This window comes from Arvicanthis niloticus, chromosome 16 (assembly GCF_011762505.2).
Source record: "Arvicanthis niloticus isolate mArvNil1 chromosome 16, mArvNil1.pat.X, whole genome shotgun sequence".
NCBI classification, from domain to species: domain Eukaryota; kingdom Metazoa; phylum Chordata; class Mammalia; order Rodentia; family Muridae; genus Arvicanthis; species Arvicanthis niloticus.
This window is the reverse complement of record NC_047673.1, coordinates 26693723-26721716: the sequence shown is the minus strand read 5'-3', so window position 1 is coordinate 26721716 and position 27994 is coordinate 26693723. Positions and strand designations below refer to the sequence as shown.

Here is a 27994-nt window from a genome sequence, read left to right as displayed (position 1 = left end):
GTTCTTCCTTCTTCCTCGGAGCTGCCTGCGAGGTGGCTGCCATCTCTTTTGCGGCATCATGGCTGCTCTCCGGCCTCTGGTGAAGCCCAAGATCGTCAAAAAGAGGACCAAGAAGTTCATCAGGCACCAGTCAGATCGATATGTGAAAATTAAGCGGAAACTGGTGGAAACCCAGAGGCACTGACAACAGGGTGCAAAGAAAATTCAAGGGCCAGATCTTGATGCCCAACATTGGTTATGGGAGCAACAAGAAAACCAAGCACATAGGTCCTAGCTGCTTCCGGAAGTTTCTAGTCCACAGTGTCAAGGAGCCGGAAGTCCTGCTCTGATGTACAACAAATCTTACTGTGCTGAGATTGCTCACAATGTGTCCTCTAAGAACCGGAAAAGCCATTGTAGAAAGAGCAGCACAGCTGGCCATCAGAGTAACCAATCCCAACGCCACACTACGCAGCGAAGAAAATGAACAGATGGCTTGCGTGCATGTTTTGTGTTTAAATAAAACCACAAAAACTGCCACAAAAAAAAAGAAGGAGGAGGAGGAGAAGGAGGAGGAGAAGGAGGAGGAGAAGGAAAAGGAGGAGGAGAAGGAGGAGAAGGAGGAGGAGGAGGAGGAGGAGGAGGAGGAGGAGGAGGAGGAGGAGGAGGAGGAGGGAGAAGTGGAGGAGGAGGAGGAGGAAGAAGAGGAAGAGGAAGAAGAGAAGAAAAAAGAAGAAGAGAAGAAGAAAAAAGAAGAAGAGGAGGAGGAGGAGGAAGAAGAAGAAGAAGAAGAAAAAAAAGAAGAAAAGAAGAAGAGAAGAAGAAGAAAAGAAGAAGAAGAAGAAAGAAGAAGAAGAGAAGAAGAAGAGAAGAAGAAGAAGAAGAAGAAGAAGAAGAAGAAGAAGAAGAAGAAGAAGAAGAAGAAGAAGAAGAAGCAGCAGCCGCCAGAGCAGGAGCTCAATCAGGACAGGACCTTAGGGGCAAGAACCCAAACATTGGGCACAGAGAAGCACTGCTTACTGGCTTGCTCTCCAAGGCTTGCTCAGCTTTCTCTCTTACACAACTCAGGACTGCCCGCCCAGGAGTGGCACCACCCTCAGCAGGCTGGGCCTTCATATCAGTCATTAAGGAAATGCCTCACAGACGTGCCCACAGGCTGATCTGATAGAGGCACTTCCTCACCTGAGGTTCTCTCTTTCCCAGGTGACAGGTTGACAAAAACTAACCAGCATCTTCCTGCATCTAAAGCTTGTGTTTCAGCATAGGGTGATGTAGAGAAGGTGCCAGGCATTCCTGAATGACTTTTTAACTTGATTGGGTTGGGGGTGGGGTATTCATTTTCCTTACCGTATTACTAAGTTATATGGGATATTCAATACGTAATTATAAAGTAGGCTCTGGTTAGGTGGTTTTGCCAGCTGTAGGTTAATAAAGGTGTTTTGAGCAGCTTTATAGAAGCTAGATTCAACTGTGATGTTCAGTAGGCATTTATCAACTGATGCCAGTTTCAATTTATAGTGGCTTTAGGACTCTCTAGGAGTCAACCAGCAAGCTGGACATGGCTGCTCACACTTGTAATGCCAGTACTTAAAGGCAGAGGCAGGAGGTTTATGAGTTTCTGACCAGCCTAGACTATACAGTCCAACCCTGTTCTTAAAACAGTTAAGCAACCTGTGTATTCTCTTTACAGAAGGCCAGAGGCCCTAAGGGAAGAGTCTTTCTTCTTCCACCTGGAGGGTGAAGTCTAGCTGCTCTGGTCTGGGAACTAACCTGGGTAAGCACCTTGCGGGGTTTGAGTGGGGATCCCTTAATTCCCCTCAATGAGAATAAGCACCCAAACACCTGCCAGGTGAGCAAGTGGAACCCCTGCTTTGTTTCAACCTACGTTCTCCCCAGCCTCCCTTGTCTTAGCTCCCCTCTGCATTCATCTGCCCTTGGAGGCATAAACCTGGAAACTTTAAAACCTTGGAAACTCTGAAGAGTTTGTTATGTGACACAGCTGGGCTGGGTTTTCCCAATGCTAGCTTGTGATTTTGTTGTCTTGGCTCTGTTAAACATATTACTGACCTATTTTTACACCCACCCCCTGCTTCCTAAATGTGGTTATGTTCTCCTGTCCTTTCTTTTTACTCTTTGTGGAATTTTGGGTTTTTTAAGCACACCATCTATTTTTCAGAGGGAAGAAAGGAAAATGCACAGATGCAGTTCACCATTTTAATGTGAAAACTCAGACACTATGCTTCTTTTGTAATGTCTTGTTCTGCTGGGAAGCACTCTATTGACTCATCTGTCTTTAACAAAATTAATCCTGTTCTTCTAAGATCTTTAATGTAATATAAAACACATTTGATCCTATTTTGTTTATGTATGCCTCTTGCCCAGCAAAATAAGAATGCCAAAATATAAGGAAAAAAATGTATTCCAATCCTAAACAACAGCATCCATCATGACACACAGTAAAAAAAATATAAGTAAATAAATAAATAAATTTGATATCTAATGTATGAATATAAGATACTTTGGGAAACTTGAACACTTTCATATTCATTTTCTACTGGCCAAACCTACAAATAACGTTTTGGAGGGGATTATGGAAGATGGAACCTAGTCTGCCTTGCATGCTAAGCAAATCTTCTCCGGCTGTATGGTTATCAATTTTCAATAGCTATCTCCTCAGACTGAAACGGAAAGCCTGTTAGTACTTTCAATGAGGAAAACCAGTTATTAAACTTCAAAAGCAGAAGTTTGGGGTTGACTGCCCTCTGCTGGCACTTAAAAAAATGAATTTCCGAAACGGCGTTACCTGAGCTCTTCAATATACAGGTCTTTCCTTTTTAAAAAGTTGTTATTCATCCTTTGTGAATTTCACATCATGCATCCCAATCCTTTTCATCTCCCCATCCTTTCATACCTACCCTTTGTCCTTGCAACCCCCCCCAACAGAAAAGATAGAATAAAAAAAAAAAAAAGTAAATTAATTAAAAAAAAAAGTCTTGTCCTGGAAGCTGTAGCGTATCTGTGCGTCACAGAATGTGTGTCCACGGGTCTTTACTTCAAATGTTCATTGCATCGAATCATTGGTCTGGTTGGAGGCCTCTGGCTTCTGCTACACTATCAATACTATATCTTCACTGAGATTCCTCTTATATATCCTGTTGTTGCCCTGTGTTGTGAAGACCCTTCAGCTTTGGACCTGCAGGACTGACCTTTTCACACACTCCAACAGATCATAGATGAGGTAGCTGCTGGAGGGTAGGCCAACTCAAAGCCCTGGATCTGGGCCTGATGGGTAGCTGAGTTGTTCAGCCTGGTAGGTCTTCCAGATCCCACCACCAGGGTGCGCTCTCCAGCAATGTCTCAGCTAGCTTACCCAACACTGCAACCAGCAAGGGGCCGGGCCAGGTCTCCAGATGGCCTGTCCTCGGGGCCAGATCACCTGCACCTTTACCACCAGGGCCAGCTCTACTGTGCTGTCCAGGCAAGGCGTGGGTCCTGCTCTCCCGAGTGCTGCAGCCAGTAAGAGGCAGGGATGGCTCTCCCATTTCATGATCTCAGGGACAGCTCTCCCCTACCTGCCACAGCTGGGTGAGGAGCAAGGCAGGGACAGGGACACACACACACACACACACACACACACACACATACCACTAACAGACTACACAGACAGCTCTCTCTCCATCCCTCTTCCTCCCTCCTCTTCCCCCTCCCCCGCTCTCAGACAAGGTCTTATTATGACACCCTGGCTGGCTTGGAACTCACTATGTAGACTAGGCCCTGAACTCACAGGGATCTGCCTGTCTCTGCCCCCTCCATGCTGAGATCTAAAGATGTGAGCCACTTTAATTCTCTAAGTGCACATGCATATAATTAGCAATAGGAGGAAACCTGTAATTTTTCAAATAACTTGATGTTTCTTATAAATGGTTTATGTTGGAAGACTTTTGAGGTATAATGTATAATATATATTATATATCTGTAGTCAGATGAGATACTAGATGGTTCTAGCTATGGCAGTGGGAAAATGAGGCAGTAAGGAAGCAGAAAGATGAATTCTGGTATTCTACTTCTTTCTCTGATTTATTCAATCAGGGACTCCGGTTCATGGGATGCTGCTGCTGCTTACACTCCTTAGTTACACTGACTAAGTTCAGTTACACACACACACACACACACACACACACACAAGAATTGATTAGAGTGGTTTACAGATATGGTCCAATGATGGCTGTCTCCTGATGGAAGGTCAAGAGTCCTGTAGTAGCTCAGTCTACTAGGCTGGATGTCAGTCTTATTGGAGTCCCGTCTGGGAAAGCAGTGCCTCAGTAGCAGAACAGATAAACAGGACAGATAAGACAGATGAGAAGGCAAAAGGCAAAATCTTCCATTTTCCATGGCCTTTCATGTAGGCTGCCACTAGGGGGCATGACCCAGATTTTGAGTGTGTCTTCCCACCTCCAACGATCCAATAAAGAAAACCCCCACCACATGGAAGAAAACGTACCCAGCTGCTTGGGATTTAGTTGATTCCAGATGTGGTCAAGCTGACAACCAAAATTAGCCACTTGGCTTTCTTCTTTCTCTCTGGCTATTCCTTCTCCATCTCTCTGGTCTATTCCTCCTCTCCTGTCTAATCAGTGAATGCAAGCGACCTTTCAGTGCCGGATCACAAGCCCGCTCTACTCCTGTAATTATATCCCAATACAGACTTCCCCCATTCTCAATTAACCATCCATGGGCCAATGACTCTAAAGTGTTTGTTTGTTAACCCGAGAAACGCAGCCACTTCACTCCAGGTCAGCTACTGGAAACCTCAAACCCAGTGCATCCTGACAAAACTAACCTTTAAAAGGAACGGTTTATTTTTCTCATATGATATATTGGATATCTAATATCTAATTCCATATTTGATATATTAGAAAGTTTAATAATATAAGTTGTTTGGTAAATATAATCTTTTTCTAATGTTTATCTTCTCAGAACCCAGAGCACAGATAGGAAAGATGACTTATTGTCATTGAGGTTTTTCACAGGACTCTTACAGCGGGCTAGTGTTCAGTTCCCTGCACCCACATGGCAGCTGACAACCTTCTGTATCCAAACCCAGGGAGTCTCACTCCTTTTGGCTTCTGTTGGTGCTTCACATACATGAAGTGTGCATAGATGGACATGTAGGCAAAATACTCATACACATGGGATAAAATAAAATATTTTAAAAATAAGCAAGCAGAATTTGGGATTTTTCTTTCTTTCTTTTTTTTTTTTTTTTTTTTTTGTTAGATGGATTGGCTGCTTTTTCCAGAGACCTCGGTTTAATCTCCAGTATATAAGAAATATCAAAAGAGTCATGTCTTAATTAAGGGTTTTACTGCTGTGAACAGATACTGGGACCAAGGCAACTCTTAGAAGGACAACATTAATCGGGGCTGCCTTACAGGTTCAGAGGTTCAGTCCAGTATCATCAAGGTGGGAGCATGGCAGTGTCCAGGCAGGCATGGTGCAGGAGGAGCTGAGAGTTCTACATCTTGTTCCAAAGGCAAACAGAAAACTGACTTCCAGGCAGCCAGAATGAATCCGGTTCTTAAAGCTCAAGCCCACAATGACAAACGCCCTCCAACAAGGCTGCACCTCCTAACAGTGCCACACCCTGGCCCAAGCATATTCAAACCACTACAAGTTTTTTCTATGAATACTATAAAACTTGTATTTAGGACAAAGAATTAAAATCTTTTATTTTCCTCTACCTTGTAAGACTTTTGGTGCAAATGTTTCAATCTTCCAGAAAAACCACTGTTTACACAAAGAACTGCTCGTTTATTCCAGGAATTTGATGGCCTGGCCCAGCGACCCCATTCCCCATCCTCCTCCAGTCCTGTGCTCCAATTCTTTCAGACTAGTCAATCGAATCAGGCTGTGAAACGGGACCTCAAGCCAAGAGGAGGAAGAGACATAACCACTAACAAAGTTAGAATAACTTCCTGTCTTTTATGTATTCACTCTTCCGAGAATACCGGCTTGATCTAGAGTCTGCCTTGCCCAGACACTTCAGTTGCTATGGTGGTTTCTTCCTTTACCTCTCAAAAGCATCCACATGGCAACTCCCAACTGGCTCTAACTCCAATCCCAGGGACAACGTTCTCTTCTGCCTCACTGGGGTACTGCACACATGAAGTGCAGACATGCTCGCAGGTAAAACACCCATAAACACAAGGTGGGGGTATGGTGGGGTGGGGATGAATAAAACTTTCCCTAACTGAAATGATTTTTAAAACGTCACCAAACGCCAAACAGCAGCGGAAAGGGATGCAATCCTGTAGATAAAGCGTGCGGAGGGAAAAACCTGCGGTGTCTAGACACTGGGAACGCATCTGCAGAAGGACATAGATCACACTGGCCGTTGTCAAAGCAGCTTCTGCTATAGGAAGGTAGATTTCTGAATTACTGGGGGAAAGACCTTAGAACCTGCAGCAAACACTAATTAGGGCAGCTTCACACGCGCATCCTAGGCAATAGGCGCAGCACGGTTAATACTACCATCTTTGAACCTGCGGGCTACCCACCCCCACTTCCCCAAAGCGCTCGTCTCCCGGGCTCTCTCCCGCCGCCCTCTTCGAGCGCGCGCGCGCGGGCCCGCCCACTGCGCCTGCGCGGCGTGACAACGCCACACGCTCCCGGAAGTAGGAGGCGTCCGGCGGAGTTTGTGTGGCGGCGGCCGCGGGAACGTGAGCGCGGTAGTTTTTCAAGGGAGGAAGGCGGCTTCGCGGGGCTCGGTGGAGTGACAGCGAGCGTCAGCGGCCATCTCCCGGCGCGAGAGGCGGCATGGGGGATGAGCGGGGCCGGGAGCGTGGCGGCGACGCGGCGCAGCTGAAGACGCCACGGCCGGAGTGTGAGGAGTCCCGGCCACTGAGCGTGGAGGTGAGGGACCTCGCGCGGGGCGGCCTCGCTCGCTCCCCTGCTCCGTCCTGGTCGGGGCGAGCACCCTCAGCTGAGGGAGGTCGGGCGGGAAGTTCCGAATGAGAATTCCGCGTAAACATTCGGCGTGCGCGGGCGCACTGCCGTTCCATCAGCCCCGTGGCGCTGATTGGCTGGGTTACCTCCAGCGCCCACCCTCACCAGGTGCCATTTGGGGTTCTCCGGTTGCTAGTGTCTTTCCAGCCCCAGACGGCCCACTGCCATCTACACCCCAAAGTGCTTCTGTTCCCAAGAGGACCCACCCCCGGTCTTTCCCCCGTCCCCTACTGTCTCGCCCAGAACCCTGCCACGACCGGCTTTCTAAGTGATTTGGTACCCGGACTGGGTACATCCTCACGACAGCGGCGGCGAGATTATGAGACGGTCCCCGGACTTCTTTATTCATCTTGATGAATTAGTGTTGGCTGGCGCCGCGGGTTGCGAACGAGATGCTAAAATCCGTCGCTTTCTCGTAATAGGAGTTGGGCACTAAAAATCCAGGGTATTCATTCGCAGGGTAGAGAGATGGCTTGGCCAAAAAAGGCTAAGCTGAAAAACAAAATGTCAAAAGGTGGGTATTCCAGAGAGGCTTCCTAGTGCCTTTGACCTTTCCATTTACACCTTCGTGTGGTAGCCAGAATAGCCTTTAAAATAGTTTTTAAACGTGTGTATGTGTGTAAATGGATGCCACGTGTGTGCAGGTACCTCTGAAGACCATGAGAGGTTCCATATGGGTCCTGGGGAAAGAGCAGAATTTGTTCTTCGTGGCTAAGCCGACTCTCAGGCCTCTAGAGTTAGCTTTAAACAGTCTGAGTGTGTCTAGTTTGCGCTGCTCATTCTGTGCCTTGAGTTTGCCCCTCTACCGCCTTTGTTCATCTCATATACACATCTTCGCTGTCCACTCTGGCTTCCTTGTGTTCTTTTATAGTGGAGTGTTTTCTAACTTAAGGGTCGTGTGTTCCTCTTGTCCTGAACATGCTTCTCTGGATCTTTCCAGATTTATAAAAGAAGTCGAATATACTTCATTGTCTTTAAGAGTCCTGAAACTTGGAGATGGAATGCTTTGAACGCCTCGATCTGTGTTCGGATTGATATTTTTTTGCAACTATTTTTGTTTGTTAAAACAAAGTTTTTTGTTGTTGTTGTTTTTGAGAGTTAACTAGTAAGTTTCCACCCGCTCCAATTTTGGAGCTTGATGTAAACCAGTGGAATGAAAGAAGCAGCATTTTGGCATTTTAACGTTTGGACACTTTTGTTTCAGTTTGCAGAAGCAAAAGCTTTTTTTTGTAAATAGTGTATAGTTTTTGGCAACAAGATTGTAGTAACAGGTTTTGTTGAAGTGGTTACTTCCTAGTTACTTTATAAAACTTTGACACTTTGAAAGAGTAGGTTGTGTTCATTTAAAAAAAAAGTTTCAAAGATGAAGATAGAGCCACCTTAACAATAGAAAAAGAGCAGCAGTATTTTGAGATACTCGTTATTTTTGTTCAGGAAAGTATGCAAACCCATCCTTCAGTTCCACACTCTAAGGCCCTTCTCTACAGTATTGCAAATTAGTGAGGTTCATGATCCTTTCCCATAATGTAAAGGGATGTCTTATTTGTAGTAATAGAAACCATGTGTATATTTAATTGGGTACATACAGATTACAGAATGTCAAGGCTGTATGAAAATGAGAATTTCTTTCCATGCTGTGAACCCATCGCCACAGTTCTTAGCTGGCCAGTCCTGTGTGTGAGGCGTGAGAGGTGAATCTAGAGATGAGTGGGTGCTCGTGCCAATCTTGGGCATTAATTTAGTAAATAAGTATGTATTTGCAGATAATGGGGCATGTGGGATTGTGAATTTCTTCCTGTTCCTTTGTTGGTTTACTTAAACCTTTTTTTTTTTTTTTTTGAAAACTTGTAGTGTTCTTGAAATTTGGGAGGTAACAGTTTTCATAAAATTAGGCTGGAGTTGGACCTTGGCATCAGAAGTAAATCTATAGAAATGACCACTTATAGATCTAGAGTTGATGTGTTTGTGTGGTAAATTTTCAAAGCTATAGATTGTAGATAAGGATTCTTCAAGTGTATCAGAATGGATTTATTCAAAGAAATTTTGTATAAGTTAACTAGGACATTGATTTCTGGTTAAACTGTTAATGTTGACAGTTTTGCACCTTGAATAATGATGAAGCTTAAAATCCATTGTAACTTTAAATGTAAATTATCCTGATAATGTCTAAGGAGAAATTTAAATATGCCTGAAAGCTAGTTATTTGGTCAAAGTGCAGTGTAATCTTAAAAACATTTATCTAAGCATACACTAATTTACAAAGTAAGGACTTTGCTTTTGTAACATGTATTTTTGACAAGCTTATTCCCACTCATGAATGATTCATGCAGTGATATTGTTGACCCCTTTCTCAAAGAGGATAGCAGCGAGAATTCTGAGTCTCTGGCACAGCACCTAGCTTTGCTGCAGTTAAAAGCTAAAAGGGAGGTAATCCTTGATCCTTTGACAGCAGTCTGAAGCTGGAGACTGCAGACTCTGTGGGGATTCCTCTTTATTCCATAATTAGTAATATTTACTTGGGGACAATGTAGTAAATTATGACCCAGTAAATACACATTATATGTTAATAGTAAATAAACTTTTTCAAGCTGAGTATAATAGTACAAACTTTTTATATACATGTATATGAGTGCTATCTGCATGTACACCTGTATGCCAGAAGAGGGCATCAGATAGGTGTTTGTGAGACGTGATTGCTGGGAATTGAACTCAGGACCACAGGAAGAACACTGTTCTTAACACTAAGAACACTTAACACTGTTCTTAACCACTAAGTCATCTCTCCAGCCCATAAATAAACATGTTGACAGTTCTGAAAACATCACTTATATTTGTAGCATTGCATATAGTCATTTAATTAACTTTAAAAGCTCCTTAAAAATTACTGTATTTGTTGTTTAGATCTGCCTATGAGGAAAATAGAATGGAGTCATGTGACAGAAAAGGAACACTGTAGATTTGAATAAATGACTTAAACTGTGAACTTTAAAACAGAATGCATTTGTTTGTTTTAAGTGCTAGAAAGTTTTACTTCTGGACTGACATCTGCTTTCTTTAGGGCAGGTTCTGTTAACTTTGTGAAATAAAACTAGGTTAAAATGTTCTTGGGAAGTCACCGATTCATGCGTGCATGATGATGTAAAAGTCATTTAAACAGCCTATTCTGAGTTTGGGATATTGTTTGTGAAAGGGCTTGTTTATAGTCTGGTGATCATAAGTAAAATCACTGTATATTAGTAGTTAGTCTGCTGTATACACCGTCTCATACTTAGGATAAATGCTCCCTAAATACTGTGTACCATTACCAAATACCATCTGGGACAATGCTATGTATGTAGGTGAGGAAACTGCAGAGCAGAGGCTAATAATTATCCAAGGCCATGCTAGTAAATGGCCAGCTGGGGCCCCAAACCGACATGGCTCTGACGCTAATATCTGTCCTCTTTTTACTCAGCTTCATTGCCTCTGAGGAATCTCATGACTCAGAATAGAAGGAGGCCAGTTATATTGGAAACATCTTTTCATCTTCCTGCCCTCCTCCACTGTCGCCAAGGGGAGCCTTTCACTGTACAGGTAGCATGAGGAGTTGGCATCTTTAAAACTCTGTTTGCATTGATTATAACCCACCTCTCTCCCTTACTTCACAGAAAAAGCAGCGATGCAGACTTGATGGCAAAGAGACAAATGGATCTAAGTTCATGACCTCCAATGGCAGTGACTTCAGTGACCCCATTTACAAAGAGATCGCAATGACAAATGGTTGTATCAACAGGATGAGTAAGGAGGAACTCAGAGCTAAACTTTCAGAATTCAAGCTTGAAACAAGGTAATTAAAACTCACTTCTAACCTGTTACTTGAAGCAGTTAATATCCTCTAGTTCTTAAAAACCAGAATCACTTTCCAGTTACAGAAGTAGTACCTGCTCATTTTAGAAACCACTAAAAAATAATACAAATAAAAATTTTCTTTAGCATGAGTCTTGGCATGCAACTGTATTGCCTTTCTTTAGATGGCAAAGGTCTTTGAGTCAAAGTTTGTGAATATTTTAGAAATGTACTACCAGTGTATAACAATATAGTCATGTCTGTTGTAGCAAGAATGTTCCCTTAATTTTTACCTCTGACACAAGTATAGTCTGAGCTGCCCTTGAGTACACAGCCCTCCTCTGCCTTCTGGATGTTGTATTATATGAGTGTTAAAGTTCTGACCAAGTACAACTGAGGGTGCAAAATACTGTGGCCCAGGAATTCAGAAATGTGACATCTACCTTATGCCAAATAGGAAAAGGAAGGAGCATATTTCAAGCAAAAAGAAATTTAAAAACAAAACAAGACCTTGTACTTTCTATTCTATTTGTATGTTTTCGGTCATATGTTCTTGTCTTTACAATCAAAATTATTGTATAATTAAAAGAATTCAAAAGTATGTTGCAAATTCAGGCTACAGTACACAGTGCTATATAATCATAGCTTAAGGTGTAGCAGCATACTGTAGGGAGAAGGAATGTTTGACAATGAGACTGAAATGGTAAGTTGAGGCAATGTGAAGGAACCCTATGCTGAAGTTTGCTTTTACCTTGTGACTGAAGGAAGCCACTGAAGATGGCTTAAACAGGAAATTGAATTTGTGCTCAGTTCCTTTTTTTTTTTTTTTTTTTTTTTTTTTAATTTGGTCTTTGGGTGTTTTGGGTTGTTTGGTTTGGCTTTTTTTGAGACAGGGTTTCTCTAGCCCTGGCTGTACTGGAACACACTCTGTTGACCAGGCCGGTCTTGAACTCACAGAAATCATCCTCCTGCCTCTGCCTCCCAAGTGCTGGGATCAAAGGCATGTGCCACCACTGCCAGGTTTAGTTCTCAGTTCTTACGTGAGGTGAAGCTGTGTGCTGCAGGCTGTGATCAGCGTGGCCTCTGCTGGAGTCCTGGACACTAAGAGAAGCTAGAGTAGAGAGATTGAGGACAACCTGGTTCAGAGCAGTGCTCAGAGGTGGGGCTGGTAACCACAGTGCTCAGAGACAGAGGAGCAAGGCAGATACTGGAGAGGAGAGGTTTTTACCCTGGGCGGCCAGGTCAGTGTTTGTGCCACCATCAGGTCTGCACTGCCATTTCTTCAGAGAAACAATAGATAAATAAGATGAGAGAAAAGAACAGAAAGTAACTTAAGGTAGTCACATCTCACTGGCGACTCAGCATCTTAAAATTAAAAGGGTTGAGGGACTTTCCTAGGTTGATAATGTATGAAGACAACACTAAAACATCGGGCATGATGGCACATGCCTTTAACCCCAGCATTTGGGAGGCCTCAGAAGCAGATGGATCTCTGAGCCAGCCTGGTCTTCATCGTTCCAGAACAGCCAGAGCTACATAATGAGACCCTTTCTCAAAAAAAGAAAAAAAATCACTAAAATGTTTTGTTTAAAACAAGCATTGGTTGATTATCGTTTTCATAGGTAGGATTCTTGTGCTTCAGCGGTCATGTAGAAAGGAAAACAATAGATGTATAACATGTAAGTTTTAAGTCACTAATTGGTGATGTGACCAAGAAATCTAGCAACCTAGGTCTACTAGACTCTTACTGAATAGCTTAGTGTTCTCTCAAAGCATGCTCTAGGGTGGTATATCCTCAATTACTTTTGAAGTAGCTTAAGACATTCAACTTAATGTTTTCATACCCTCAAGAGTGTTTGTTTAGTTGTCTAACCCATGAATGCCAGAAGAAACAGTACAGTGTGTTCAATTTACCTGAATTTTCTTACTCAACATTACAGTTTGTCCTGTTAGTTTCAGTTTTTAGCATGTATGTCTTAACATATAGGACAGTGTCATGTGCAGGTTCAAGAAATACTAGATTCAATGAAGAAGACACCTTTGTTTTGTGAGGAAATATTCGTCATATTAATCATTGTGTTTTCATTAGCTCTTTGCTAACATAGCTTTGAGGTTTTCTCTCTTTTATATTTATTTTTATCTAGTGTTTGTTAGTTATGCTGCAGCTGCAAGCTAGTGCCAGCAGGTAGGAGTTGTGGTTCTTGTCTGTAACGTTTGCGTAATCTTATGTTTCTAGAGGAGTCAAGGATGTTCTAAAGAAGAGACTGAAAAACTATTACAAGAAGCAGAAGCTGATGCTGAAGGAGAGCAACGCTGCAGACAGTTACTACGACTATATTTGTATTATTGACTTTGAGGCTACTTGTGAAGAGGGGAACCCAGCTGAGTTCCTACATGAAATCATTGAGTTTCCTGTTGTTCTACTGAATACACACACCTTAGAAATCGTAAGTGAAGTGTCGCGTCTTCATCTCAGTTTTAGTAGCAACTATTCTGGTGTTCATTAGTGAGCTGGGAGCTCTTGTTTGCCATCTTAGCTGGAAATGAATTACAAAAGGAGAGTTTTGCATATTTCTGTGAGCACTGTATCAGCATGATTAATAGAAAAAACACAGTGAAGCAGTTCTAGGAACTGGTTTTCTCTTTTTTTTTCCTCCATGAGCTATTTTTTCTTTTCTGTTACTTAGAATGCCTGAGTAGATACCAATCTCCCTGGAAGTGACAGATGAATTGGAAAAATACCCTGGTGTGTGGTGCTAAGAATCTAGTTCTGTGCAGGGCCCTTGGCATCACCATATTTTCTTAAAGCTCCCGAGCTGGTTTTGATGTACAGTGAGGGTGGAGCACTGTGGAGATAATTGCTGCTGGCATAGGGGAAACACCTAAGCCTGCATTCCTAAGCTACACAGATGTATGGCCCAGGCCACTGTCGGCACTGCGTTTTTATTCAGGACTTTCTAGAACGAATCCCTCAAAACAATGCCTCCTGTCATATAAACTCCGAGTGAGGACATGCTCATCAGTCTACTCACTAAGAATCACGGCCTGTACGTGGTAACGAGTGGTAGCTTTTCTGCTCAAACCCTCTTAGCTATGTTCTCCCTCACAGCTTCAGGCAGTTCCTTGCACCTTGGGAAGCAGGTCTCTCTCTCTCTCTCTCACTGTTCGCCACCTGCATAATCCAACCTTTTCCATTACAAATTAGTAGTCAAACTAAATGGAAAAATGACAACTATGAAGGCAGGTACCTTGGGTAACTCGGGTCTTAGGGTTTTCATTGCCGAGAAGAGACACCATGACCAAGGCAAGTCAACATTTAATTGGGGCTGCCTTACAGGTTCAGAGGTTCATTTCGTTACTATCAAGGCAGGAACATGGCAGCATCCAGGCAGACATGTTGCTGGAGGAGCTGAGAGTTGTACATCTTGTTCCGAAGGCAAACATGAGAAGACTATCTCCCACATGACTCGGAGAAGAGTGTCAAAGCCCACCCCTCAATGACAGACTTCCTCCAACAAGGACTCACCTCCTAATAGTGCTACTCCTGGGCCAAGCATAATCAAACCACCACAAGTCATTAGATTTTATTTCTTCTCTCAATTTAGGACACTGATTTAGCATTTTTCTTACCTGATTGAGGCGTTAGGCCACATTGCTTTCAGATGTGTTCTCATTACACGCTGTCCCACCACAAGAAATCCTCATTCCATGATATTGCCAGCTACCTTCTTTATGGAGAAACTCTTTAAATAAGTTACACATACTTCTGTCTTTGTTTTCTTCTTACATCTCTTATACTTATTTCAATCAAGTTTAAGCTCTGTGCTTTTTTAAAGTTTATAAAGGGGTGTGTGTGTGCGTGCGCGTGTGTGCGCACGCATGCATGCGTGCTCCCTTGTGTGAAGGTCAGAGGACAATTTTGGTGAGTTGGTTTTCTCCTACTTCATTAGGTAGGATCTCTCATTGTTTCCGTTGCCTGCCTATTCCAGGCTAGGTGGGCTGTAAGCTTCTGTGTAATTCTTCATCTAGTCATTCTGGTTTTCTATCCTTGTTATCAGCCAGCTTCAACACAGTGGCCCAAGGAACTCCTTCAAAACCTTGCCATAACTTCTGATTTAACTTTAAATTAAAAAAAAAAAACAAAAACCAAAAAAAAAAAACCAACCCATAATTCATGTATTAATCTAGCCTTCTTTTACCTCTAGTTGCCTCCTGTTTTTATGTATTTGTTTTATTTTTTATGCAATCTATTCCAGCCATACCAACTTGATTCTGTTTTCTCAAAAATGCCAACCATTTTCTAGCTGGTTATCCACATACATACCCTATCCCCTCAGAAACCCTCCAGTGCCTCAGAGCTCGTCTTCCAATAAAACCCAACTGATTATCTCCTTTAATAGGGTAATGTATGAACACCCCTGTAGAGCTGTTGGCTGTGATCCTTCATTCTTGGTCCACTCTTTTTTATTTTAATGATTAGTATTTAGTCCATGAGTAAAAAGGTCTCTGTAATATGCTTATTGAAAGCTTTCCTCCACCCCAACCCCCCCCCCCCCCCCCCCCGTCTCCTAAGTGCTGGGATTAAAGGTGGGCCACCAAGCAGGCTCTGGGAAACTTTATGTCTTTGTTACAGTGTATTTAGTATTACTTGATTGTAATGCCAAAGGGGATTTCATCTTTGAAAGGTATTTACTTAAAGTTACAAACCATGGGACTGGCAAAGTTGCTCAAGGGGTTCTTGTGCCTAGCCTGAGACCCTGGAATGGGCATGGTAGAAGAGAGATGGCTATTTCTGACTTGTCCTCCGACCTTTACATCTGTGCCTTGGTAGTAACACATTCGTGTGTGTGTGTGTGTGTGTGTGTGTGTGTGTGTGCGCGCGTGCGCACAAATAAATGTTTGAAAAATTCATAAATTGTAAGTGGTGTGTGATAGCATGCTCCCTTAGTCCCAGCATGGGCCAGAGTCAAGTAAAGCTAACCTGGTCTGCATAGCAAGCTGTAGGTCAGCCAAGGCTACATAGTGAGACCTTTGCCTCACACAGAACAAACTCCCCAAATAATAATTAACTTATAAACAATATATTGATACCTCATAAGGACTTTTATAGATGCTGTATATTTATAACATCAAGCTAACTAAAATTCTTGCCTAAAAAATTAACAAAACAAAACAAAAAAAAAAAAAACTAGTAAGTGAAAAGCATTTATTTAACTTTTGAAATTAAAATGTTCTTTGTTCTTTGCTGTTTTTCACTTTTACAGTTCTCATTAAATATCTGCTTAACAGATTGTTGTATGGTAAGATCAGTGTGTAATGAGAATTTGTTCTTGTTACTGGTAAGATGGCTCAGTGGTTAAGGGCACTGACTGTTCTTCAAGAAGATCCAGGTTCTATTTCTAGCATCCACATGGTAGCTGTCAACTGTCTGTAACCAGTTTCAGAGAATCCAACAAACAGGCATACATATAAAATAAAAATACACACATATCCTAATTTAAAAAACAAATTGTTCTTAGAAAGTGTGTATATTTGCCATTCTTAATGCTTAACCCTTTGGGGGCTGGAGAGCTGGCTCAGCAGCTAGAGTGCTTCCTGCTGTTTGGTTTTCAGACTGCCTCTCAACGGCCTCTTAACTTACAGTAACTTCAGCTCCAAGACATCCCGGAGATCCTATGCCCACTTCTGCCTTCCATAGGCACTTGTGCTTATGTGTGTTTATATGCATATACATACACACACGAAGAAGAAAATAAAATTTTTTAAACTTTTTCTATAAAATAATATTCTTTTTATTTGTATATAGTTGAGATTAACAGTTGTTACCTTTAAATCTTCAGGTTTTGAAATTGGTCTTAATTTTCAAAAAATAACCCAGTAGTTTGAGGAAGCGGTGTTCAACAGGAGGAAAAAGAAGCTTCCTCAGTGCCTGATAATTCTCAGAGTTGGGAGCGTATAGCTTGGAAACCAGCATGAAAACTTGAGAAATGCTACACAATTTGTGTCCTTATAAGTTGCTCTAGTCACATGGCAAGGTCTGACTTTCGGTGTTTAGTTTCATTGAATGCTTTTATGGAATGAACATGAGCTGATTTCCTACAATGGAGGCCTCAGTTCTTCCGAAGAGTGTATTGTTTTTACAGCCCATTATCATAAAGTAGCAGCTGTGTCAACAGGCTTGATGGTCTTAAAATAGATAAACAAGATGACCAGCATTTTACAGGTAAAATATTTACCTCAGCTCTGGTTTGAAGATGCACTTTTAGACACCTGCTAACTTGATGTCTTTAAAACCCAAAATAAGCTGTGCCTTTACATTTAAATATCAGAGGGCTTTTTATTGGGGGATCCAGGAGTCTCCTTAGGAACTCTGAAGTGGTCTGTGTGGGATAGATGTAATTCATCTGTGGCTGGATTTGTTGAGTGTGCATGTCATGTATTGCAGTCACGTGAAATGCGTTCCCTTCTGTCCTCCCCTGCAGGAAGATACGTTTCAGCAGTATGTGAGGCCGGAGGTTAATGCTCGGCTTTCAGATTTCTGCATTGCTCTTACTGGAATTACTCAGGTGATATGTTATGTTTTAATTTCTGTTGGTTTTGGTTATTTTGAATTTGAAAATTTTAAATCTGTGGTTTCCTTGGTAGATAGTTTTAAAAATATAGTTATAAACAATTTAATGTGCTGCTTTTCTTATTTTGTAAAGGTCTTTCATACTGTAATTAAAATAACAACACAAAGAGAGATGGTTCAGTGGTTAAGAGCACTGGCTGTTCTTCTAGAGGATGTTCTTCTAGAGGTTTGATTCCCAGCACCTCTATGGTGGCTCATAATCCAGACCCAGGATCCAGTGCCCTTTTCTGGCCTCCATAGGCCCTAAACATGCACATAGTACACATGAAAGGAAAATATTCATGCACTAAACATGCACATGGTACACATGAAAGGAAAATATTCAGACATACAAATTTTTAAAAGAACTTTAAAAAAACAGTAAATTATAGTAATACAATAATGATAAAGAAAATGTTTTAACAAAAAGCCTTAGAGCTTGTCCAGTGGTATATGCCATAATCTCACATTCTAGGGGAATAGGGTGTGCAGTTTCTGAGGTTAGAGGTTCTCTTGAGCACAGATATTTGAGACCAGCCTGGGCAGCACTGGCACATTCACCTCAGAAACAAAAGTTAAAGCCAAAGAGACAGCTCTACACTTTCCCACCCTCAGAGTTGTGATGAAGCGGTCAGGATTTCTGTTGTAAATGGAGCATTAGTAAGGTAAGTGTCTCTGTGCTGCATTCAGATAGACTTTAGAACAGGTCTGTTAGTCCTGACTACACACCTTTGTTGGTCAATCTCAGGGTCTTATTTAATGTATGGGCTTTGTTTGGTTCTTTTATTAGTTTATTCACTCTCTCCCACCTTATGTACATGTCAAGTCTCGTCATTTTCTGCTTCAGTTGCCAGGATCAGACAGAATAAACCAGTGGTCACAGTTTGGGTAGGAAGGATGAGCATTAGTATTTTATTAGATTGTGGGGGCATCTATACAGAGGGCTTACGTCTGTGTTGGAATGTAGGGCTGCCCTGAGAAGTGTCTTTATGTCAGTGAACTTGGGCTGGTCATAAAAAGTAAATGGGCAGAAAGGAAGGACTGGGCATTTTAGGTGTGTTGAGGCAGAGCTCAGTGTAGTAGTTCAGGATGGCGCAAATCTATGAGCTCTTGAGAAGGTGTTTGAGCTGGGCAGAGGCAAGCAAATCATAGAGTCCTATGATCCTGGAAGCAAGTATAAGAGGCCTGCAATATATCAAATTGATATATCAAATTGGTGGTTTACAAAGTCCAGCCTTGTGGCAGTGTGGTACACTGTGCCACACATACTGTAGCATAGTGTAGTGTGGAGAAGGTGAGATTTGAGATGGAGAATTCATAGGGGCTGTAGGTTAGATGGGATATTTACCCATTGTCTAAAGAATCAGTCACTAGGGTTGATCTTTGTTCTAGTTTGCTTTTTATAGCTATAGTAGATACCACAGCCAAAAGCAACTTGGGAGGAAAAGGTTTTCAGTCCATCACTGACAGAAATCTGGGAAGAGATGGAAGCAGACACTGGAGGGATTGTTACTGCTCACTCAGCGAGCTTGCTCTCCGGCTCCGGCTCCAGCTCAGCAGGCTTTCTTACTCAGCGGATCTCCAGCCTCCTGCATCAGCAATCCAGACACTTCCCACGGCCGCTCTCATTCACACAGTTCTTTCTTGAAGTTCACGCTTCCCAGACCTGTGTGAAGTTGACAGAAGCAGGACAATCTTAAATTTTGGGAGAATAGTATACTCAGTTGAAAGCAGTCCCTAATTCTTGGGTATAAAATGATTTCTTCTTAACTGTCTCAGGTGAACATTTAGATAGTAAGTAGGTCTAAGTCATGGAAATCACAGAAAATTCAGCGGTTCACCTACTGTTTGCTTCTCTACAGTTTATGTGTGTGTGTTATAGGCTACAGGCAGTAGCTGTGCCAACCTCTCTCCTTCGTATCTCAGGATCAGGTAGACAGAGCCGATGCTTTCCCTCAGGTCCTGAAGAAAGTAATTGAGTGGATGAAGTCAAAGGAGTTGGGAACTAAGTACAAATACTGCATATTAACAGACGGGTGAGTAGGAAACTGCCGCTAAGTCCGTGTGACAGAGAGAGGCTCTTAGTTCATTTAACTTCTACAGTGTCCATGGAGCGTTACTTATTATAAAGTCCCCAGGAGTCACTCTACAGAAAGAGTGTCTGTCCGTCTCACATCCTTTCTAGTTAAAGTTGAATTCTCAGGATGGAGGAAAGGAGGGAAGTCCACCAACACATCAAGTCTGTACGGAGAGCCTCAGGATGATGCATGCTCCACGCACTGCTGAGACAGCTCGTCTGTGTCCCTGTGTCCGTCCTGACGTTCGCTTGCTCACGGCCTGCAGCTTGGTGTTCTCCAGACCACACATTCCACACATCTGCCTCTCCCCCGTTCTTCAGGCTGCCCACTCACTGAGGGTTTGCCTGTTCTGTGCCCAGTTGGTGTTTTCTTCCCTCTGGGAGAGTCTCTTCTTTATCACCTTTTCCTTCAGTTTTACCCCAGCACCACTCGCTGCTCCTTCCACGTCTTACAGCCATTAGGATGTCTGCTGTGCAGACTCTCTGATGTGTGTTTGCTCTTTTTTTATAGGATATTGGAAGTCCTTTCAAAGCACGTCCTTTTACTACCCCATAGTCTTTCAAGTCCAGAGTTCTCTGTTAAATGAAAAGAGAGATGAGACCTGGTTGTTGGGGTGCTCATCTGTAATCCCCTACTTGAGGGTTGTAGTCAGGAGGATCAGGGGTTCAAGGTCAGCCCACATCATGAATTTGAGGCAAGCCTAGGCTATAATTTGAGACCCTATCTCAAAACTACTTGCATCTCGTCGGGGGGGGGGGGGGGGCAGAGAGGGGACAGAAAAATGAAAGTCTACATAGGGAAATCTGAAGAGTTGAAAGGAGGATTATAGACCTTGTAGCAGGTCAGTGTACCGCAGCACCACTAAAGGTGAAGGAAAAGGGCATGGGCAGCTTCTGTTCTGGCTTCTGGTATGCCATGGTGGTGTGCTCCCGTGTCAGGGCGCTGCTCACGCAGGGCTAGAGGTCTCCACATACGGCAGGAGGTGCACGTGGAACTTACAACGTTAGAAGTCTGGACGTCAGCAGGGCTCTTTAGAAATCTTACTGATTTTAAACATAAGCTGTGTTCCTGCTAACATTGACCGTTGTTTCTATCATATTACAAAGCGGAGCCAGTTTTTTAAAATCTTAAATTCTGGGATGGATCATTCAAAATTGGTATGATGCTTTGTTTTATTTTTGTTCTTAGCAAAATATTTTAGCAAAAATAGTGGTTGATGCCTCCAGAAATAATTTAGGCAGCTCAGGTTATCTGCTCAGGGTGTGACGATAGGTTTCAGTTCAGGCTGTTTAAAGTACACAGAAGCAGTAGGATCTTAGGGCATTTTATAGTATTTTATTTATTTAAATAGGTAGATAGATATAGATATTTGATTTTATAGTAACTGAGTTGAGGGATTGTACAATTTTCCGCTGAAGGTTTCAAATGCTGCTGTTTTGACTTTGCCCAAGGAAGGCTACATTCGAATGAACTCAGCTTCTACATGGTACGCTCAATCCGGTTGGTCTTTGTTTGGAGACAAGGTCTCACTATGTAACATATCTCTGACTGGTCTGTGCGCTGCAGCCTTCGTAGTACTAGGATTAAGGAGTGTAGTGCAGCTTGTAGCACTGACATTAACCAGTAAGCAGTGGGAAAATAGCAGGTCAGGTTGTATTTAAAGCCTTAAAATTTACCTTTGAGTTAGTAAAGAACTTAACTAAAATGATAAATTTGTTATAACATGTAAACCTACCAGTTACACAGAAGAACTCAGAAACGTGTTAAGTTTGGCCAAGAGTCAGAACCACAAAAGCTATCAAGATGAGCTTAGTAAGAATAGTTTATGAAGAACATATTGCATTTTTTTTCCCTTTTTAAAGCTTAAAAGTATTTTGTAGGAATCAAGGTTACTTTTCTAAGCTTGATTTTCTATGAGCTCTATTTTCTCATAAATAAGTTAATGTAAGTAAGCACAAATAGAACAGCTTAAAATATTTGTGGTAATAGTACAACAGCATTTACTTTATCTATTTTTTCCTCTTTTTATAAGTTCCTGGGATATGAGTAAATTCTTAAACATCCAATGCCAACTCAGCAGACTCAAGTACCCTTCTTTTGCTAAAAAGTGGATCAATATTCGAAAGTCATATGGAAACTTTTATAAGGTAAAAATTTCTTTTTTATTAGTTATATTCTTAACCATGTTTGCTCTATTTTACATATATATATATATTCAGCTGTGATTTTGTATGGGTATTAAGATTTTTATGTTTAAGGTTTTTATGTTTTTAAATTTTATGTGTACAAATGTTTTGCCTGCTTGTATGTACATGAACCGTAAGCATACCTGCTGCCCGTGGAGGAGAAGATGGCGTCAGGTCCGCTGGAGCTTGAGTTGGAGATGGCTGGGAACCACCATACGGGTCCTGGGAGCCTGCCTGGGTGCTCTGCAAAGCATCATTTATCATTTTTTAAATTAAAGAATTTCCATTTTTTAATTTAAAAAAATCATAAATATATTCTGGTCACAATTTTCCCCTTTCTCCACTCCTCTTCCCCATCCACCCAACTCTATGTCCTTACTCTTTAAAGTACGTGAGCATGTGCACACACAAACTCAAAAATGGAGACCAAAGTATACAAGCAAATGACCAATAAGGCCAAAAAATACCCCAAAGCAAAATGAGACAAAAGGTACAGAAGTTCCATTTGAACTTTTTTGTGTTGGCCAATTACTCCTGGGGTGTGGTTAATCTACTCAGTGAGACACCACTGGAGAAGACTTCATTTTTGTGTTGCCACTGGGCGTTTGTTACAGATAGGTTTTTGTTGTTGTTAGGAATGGGAACCTGTGTCCACTGTATCCTCAGCACTGAGACCCTGTCTCTTGAACCTTTTACGTGCCCTGTGCATGCTCTTACAGCCTTTGTGTTCACATGTGTATTAGTACTTGTGTCTGAGACACCATTTCCTTAGAATCATCTATCACTTCTTCATCTCTTCTGCTTAGATCCTTGAACCCTCGGGCGGAGGTGGGTGGGGTGGAGACATGCCTTTTAGGACTGAATGCTCCAAGTCTCACTCTGCAGATGGTGTAGTTGTGTGTCTCTTTGTTAGTCCCATCTGCTGTAAGAGGCTTCTCTGTTGACGGCTGATCAAGCAGGAAAAGCAGGATAGTATTCCTCTTTCCTGGGTGTTGCCTTTGTTCTTGTAAGAGAATCCAGCAGCCCGACTTTTCTTCCCAGACCACTGAAAATGGATTCAGTCTTAACTTGCCTCCCTATTCCACCTTCTTAGTGCCACCCATTTTTAATCCATTCCCCATTGGCCAATACCTCAGTTAGGACTGGAAGCTCAACATCCTGCTCTCCAGCCAAGGGCATGCCACCCACACCTATGCACTGGTGTCTGTGAAATGTGTTCTTTTCTCCTATGATTATAATTGCGGAAGATTATAATTAGCTGGGTGTGGAAGTCTGCGCTGGTGCCTATGGTCTTTCAGTGCTTGTCCATCAGTCCAAGCCCTCTGGCTTTCAGAGTCTGCATTAAGAAGTCAGATGTTATGCTAGTGGTCTGCCTTTATATGGGACTTGGTCTTTTTCCCCTGTAGCTTTTAGTATCCTTTGTTTTATTTAAGTGTTGTGATTATCGAAGTGCTGTGGGTAGTTTTTTTTCTGGTGCTGTGTATTTGGTGTTCTGAATGCGCCTTGAACCTTGCTGGGTATCTCTTTAGAATTAGGAAATTTTCTTTTATGACTTTGTTAAAAATATTTTCTGTGCCTTTGACCTAGGTTTCTTCTCCTTTCTTTGTACCTATTATTTTTAGGTTTGGTCTTTTCATGGTCTCCCATCCCAGGTTTCCTGGATGTTTTGAGTCTGAGGTTTTTGTTTTTTCTTTTTCTAAAATTTATTATTTTCTTTAATCTTTTTTTCTATTATGTCTTTGTGACCTGAAAGTGTCTCTGTCATTTTGTTTTTATTTTGATGTACTGAGCTTTTAAAATAAATTATCCCCTTTGATCTTTTAGAGTCAGGCTCACAGGAACTCACTGTGTGGACCAGGCTGACCTCAAGCTCACAGAGGTAGATCTGCCTTCAGAGTGCTGGGATTAAAGGCGTTCCACACCTGGCAGTTTTCTTTAGTGATTCTATTTCTCTTTTAGATTCTCTTTATATCTTGAATTGTTTTTATTATTTCATTCAGCTGTTGGTGTTCTCCTGGTCTTTGTTCAGGCATTTATTGTTATCCTTGTTAAGGTCCTTGAACATATTCACAATTGCCATCTTGAAGTTTTTGTGTTGTGCCTTAGCTAAATTGCTTTTCTTATTTTTCAACTGAACTGTTCAGAGTTTCTAATTACTTACTTGGTTCTTTATTTTCCAGGTTCCCAGAAGCCAGACCAAACTAACAATAATGCTTGAAAAATTAGGAATGGATTATGATGGGCGGCCTCACAGTGGTCTTGATGACTCTAAGAACATTGCTAGAATAGCAGTTCGGATGCTTCAGGATGGATGTGAACTTCGAATCAATGAAAAAATACTTGGAGGACAGCTGATGAGTGTGTCCTCGTCCTTACCAGTAGAGGGCGCTCCAGCTCCACAGATGCCACATACTAGGAAGTAACTGCATTTTTGTCTGATCAGTTGCTACAAAGGTAGCAGGTGAATGAATCTGAGCTAGTGCAACCTTCGAGCACCTTAAACACTTCAGATCTTACTACAGTTACAGACCGATGGATATGTATGCAGACTTTTGTGGGAGGACACCAAATTCTCTGTCACCAGCACTTTTGATATAGGCAGTATTTGTTACCCACAGTAACCAGTCCCTGCTTAGAACTGAATTTTATAATATAAGGTGTCCAAAATGTGTTCCTTTGCTTTTAAGATGGAAATTTTATTGGCTCATTCTTTGAACTTATGTCTTATTGATATTGAAATTTTAAATGAATTTCTACATTACCACCATTAAATTAAATACATCTTTTGAAAGTGTGGAAAGGATTGAAAGGCAGTATTTGCCCATTGAATTTTAAGTAAAACGTGATCCTTTTAATTTAGTAGCTTTGTAGGTGAAGTTAAGGGTTTATCAGTGAGGGGTTTCTTCCAGGAATGCTGTGTATAAGGTACCAGATCTACAGGTGTTCAAGTTCTGTACTTCAAATGGCATAATGCTTATATATAGCCTACATATGTTCTCCCATATATTTTATTGCTCTCTAGATAGCTTATACTTAATAAACTATAATCCTATAGGGAATAATAACAAGAAAAAAAGTCTGCAAGTTGGTGTAGACACAACTATAGTGGGCCTCGCTACATAGCACGTGAGTAAGTCGCTCAGCCAGCACAAACTGGACAGAAACCAAGATCTGAGACAGAGTCTACAGCAGCTGTCTTCTGCGTCACTCACTGTGGACGGTGGCTGTCCCCCCCTGTGTCACTCACTCTGGTCCACTCCAAAGTGTTTGCTGAGCAGCAAATTTAGGTGTTTCTTTTTGGAACATTTTCTGCGTATCTGCATATATTCCTATATTCAAGCCAGGTAGTTGTTTGTAAAGGTGCCTACCTTGACAGCCTGAGGTTGATCCTCAGAACACACATGATAGAATCAACCCAAGGATGTCCCCTTACCCTCAACATGTACACCATTGGAATTGCACCCACATATGCACACATGTGTGCCCAAAAACAAGCAAGCAAAATGTAATAAAGTACTGGGACCTGTTTCATCTCACAACTGGAAACCATGTAGTAGGTCATAGGATTTATAAAAATCTACTTACTGGAGGCTGGAGAGTTGGCTCAGTGATTAAGAGTACTTGCTGCTCCTTTAGAAAACCCAGGTTCAAGTCCCAGAACCCACATGATGGCTCACAGCCCAAGTTTCAGAGAATCCAGCAGGCAAAACATTCATAAACATAAAATAACTAAAATTCAAATACTGGGCTGAAGAGATGGCTCAGAGGTTAAGAGTGTTGGCTGCTCTTTCAAAGGTCCTGAGTTCAATTCCCAGCATAAGTAAATCTGAGGCCACCCTGGGCCTTATAATGAGATCCTTACTCCAGAAAGTGCTAGCAGAAGACAGAAGGGGAATCATGAGAGCTCTAACTACAAATCAGTGGGCTTTGTTACTGAAGATGTGCTCCTTGGCTTCCCTCTCCTTTGTGAATGTGTTTGCCCTGCTCTGAGATTGACTTACAGCTCATGGTAGACATTTGTGTTCAGTACTGTGAGGTGAAATGTTTTGTGCCATAGTTAGTAAAGTACCTGGCTTGTCTTAGTGAGTGACCAGTATATATTGGAAAATAATTCCTATTTCTAAAATCAAAATGTGCTCTGGAGATAATGATGTAAAACTATCTAGAGGCTGAAGTTGTGGACTTTTGGAATTAAACACCACTCACGCTTTTCATGGACCAATTTCATTGACATTGCCTGTTACTGTTTGCTTTGTTTTTTAACCTAGTAACTGTGATATTATTTCTGTGATCAATATAATCAAGTAGATTCATCGTATTTTCTAACTCAGGGCATAGGAGAAAGGGCAGAGATGTACTTGGTGGCACGAGGATTGAGCTTCTGTCTTGAAGCAAAGGGATGGGAGTAGCGCGTCACTGTGAGGGGCAGATGCCAGCAGGCGCTAGGCTTTCTTCATCTTACCACTTAAGCCATGTTGACATGAGGGAAGGTTCGTGCCCTAGAAAATTAATTGCTTGTTACCTGATTGCATAGTCGCTACTGAATAGGGAAACTACCATCGGGAAGTTAGAGAATAGCGGGAAATACTAATGCCTTCCTTTTTTTTTTTTTTTTTTTTTTTTTTTTTTTTCTAATCAAGTGCTTAACCTTTTTGGGGGCGTGGGTAAGAATTTCAGCAGTGCAAGCTTTTAGGATGCTTTTGGCTCCACTAAACACGTTGCCAGCTTCACTCACGTTTTGCTCTGTCAGACCCTCTGATTTGTTTTAGGTTTCTGCTGAGATAACCTGTCTATAAGTGATAGAGTCATAATTCTTGAAAGGAAAACGTTGCAGACTGACTGCATTGTGTATAAAGATATCTGCTCCTTGTTACTGCTGTGCTGTGTTACACTGACACTAGTATTTGTTAATAGTTTCTTAAAGCTTTGCCTTCTCAGTAGCCATGGTCTTTTCCTTGTTTTCCTATTACTTTCTTGGACATTGAGGGGTTCCCTCCCCACCCCCCATATTTTCAAGTCCACACAAACTGGTATATGTTCTCAGCTATATTTTGTCTGATTTCTGTATTAAATACTGACATTGACTCTGAAAATATTTCTTTCTCTCTGCTTCTTCCTCCTTTGACTGCATCAAGCAAAAGAAGGAAGAAAAGTTTTTCTTTTCTTCAACATTTGTTTTTGTGTGTATATGTGCCTAGGAGAGTTTATGTGCACCATGTGCCCTTAGATTCCTGTGGAGGCCTGAGGGTGTCAGATGCTTTGGAACTGGAGTTACGGGTGGTTGTGAGCACCTAATGTGGGTGCTGGGAACCTGAGTCCATGCTTCTGCAAGAGCGGTCAGCACTCAACCCTGGGGCCATCTCTCCAGCCTCAAGGAAAGTTTTTTCTGATTTTTTTTTCGTTTTCTCCCCCCACCCCCTGCCCTTTTCTTTGCCCTTTTCTTTTAGCCTTTAGAGACCGACTTGTCCTGCTCTAGGGGTAGGTTCTCTCAGTTGGGTTAACATGAAAGACCACAGGAGTCATGCTAACTAACATGTACTTGGCAAGGGATACTGTTGCTGGAGTCATTTATTTAAATGGTAATTTCTTGAAAGGTGAAAGAACATTTAGTTCATCTTCCTGGATATTTACAAGTATTACTGTGAAGGATGATTGGGAAAGGAAGAGAGGATGGGTAGTAAGATTTCTGGGGAAGGAGGGATCACAAGTGATCAATACAAGAAGGAGCACCAGACAAGTCACCCACCTCAGAAGTTTGTGAAGTCTGAGGGGTGTGTCCTGTTTCAAGGAAGACTTTCTGAGCTGCTGAACGGAGGGGAGGCTGACTTCCTTAGTGATGAGCTGTGGACTCCTTCTCTATTCCAGGAGGGCCTGTTGAGATGCTTTCCATGTGTAATTGGTTCCAGTGTTGGCAAATGAGTGGTCCCATGAAGTTATCTTCTTATCCTTAGTGCTGACCCACATTTCAGCTCTTCCTGCCTCCACACAGTATCAAGCTCACACCAGAGCAGGGGATCTGCACACTGTAACCGCAAACCAAATCTGGTGGCCAAGTGGCAAGTCAGAATCAGAATCAAAAGTGTGTGTGTGTGTGTTTGACAGGGTGTGTCTGTGTAGTCTAACCTGGTTCCAAATTCTTCAGTACTGGAATTAACCGAAGTACAGGTATGTGCTACCTACCATGCCTGTAATGTGAATTGTAGCGTGGGGATTTTATGAAATAAAATTTCAATGTTGTAAATAAAGCTTTGTGGAATAGCTCCCATTTGCAAGTATTTGCCTGTGTTCTGTGTTTGTGCTGCAGCAGCAGA

The 27994-nt window shown here is 42.0% G+C and overlaps 1 protein-coding gene, 1 long non-coding RNA gene and 1 pseudogene across 5 annotated transcripts in view; 2 read left to right on the top strand and 1 right to left on the bottom strand.

The window, feature by feature from the left end:
- Nucleotides 1–8: 8 nt before the first annotated feature.
- On the top strand, nucleotides 9–6657 carry LOC117721737 (large ribosomal subunit protein eL32 pseudogene; annotated as a pseudogene).
- Nucleotides 6644–27955, top strand: Eri1 (exoribonuclease 1). 3 transcript variants are annotated; one of them, XM_076914028.1, is made up of 8 exons: nucleotides 7021–7498; nucleotides 10439–10557; nucleotides 10632–10810; nucleotides 13046–13256; nucleotides 17292–17375; nucleotides 19346–19455; nucleotides 21530–21644; nucleotides 23864–27955. In XM_076914028.1, exons 1-8 carry the CDS (start codon nucleotides 7453–7455, stop codon nucleotides 24104–24106), a joined length of 1107 nt encoding a protein of 368 aa, XP_076770143.1. In that variant the 5' UTR covers nucleotides 7021–7452; the 3' UTR covers nucleotides 24107–27955. The 3 variants fall into 3 exon arrangements, with proteins under 3 accessions (XP_034375692.1, XP_076770143.1, XP_076770144.1); XM_034519801.2 differs by lacking the exons at nucleotides 7021–7498; nucleotides 10439–10557 and adding an exon at nucleotides 6644–6891; XM_076914029.1 differs by lacking the exon at nucleotides 10439–10557 and having other exon boundaries at nucleotides 7167–7498.
- The window catches only part of LOC143434680 (uncharacterized), a 52122-nt gene continuing 40180 nt past the window's right edge, over nucleotides 16053–27994 (bottom strand). Inside the window, exons 3-4 of one of the 2 annotated variants that reach the window (XR_013104381.1) lie at nucleotides 21827–21926; nucleotides 16053–19085 (exon numbers count right to left, since the gene is read on the bottom strand). This is a non-coding gene — a long non-coding RNA (uncharacterized LOC143434680). Of the gene's footprint in view, nucleotides 19086–19448; nucleotides 20073–21826; nucleotides 21927–27994 lie in introns of those variants that run through there. The other variant, XR_013104382.1, reaches the window with a different exon arrangement.

What these genes read in the sequence shown, in the direction of transcription:
- Eri1 (XM_076914028.1), top strand. Translation starts at nt 7,453, where the DNA reads ATGGCTTGGCCAAAAAAGGCTAAGCTGAAAAACAAAATGTCAAAAG. An exon ending in ATACACACACCTTAGAAATC is followed by an intron (nt 13,257 to 17,291) that starts GTAAGTGAAGTG and finishes CCTCCCCTGCAG; the next exon opens with GAAGATACGTTTCAGCAGTA. An exon ending in TACTGCATATTAACAGACGG is followed by an intron (nt 19,456 to 21,529) that starts GTGAGTAGGAAA and finishes TCTTTTTATAAG; the next exon opens with TTCCTGGGATATGAGTAAAT.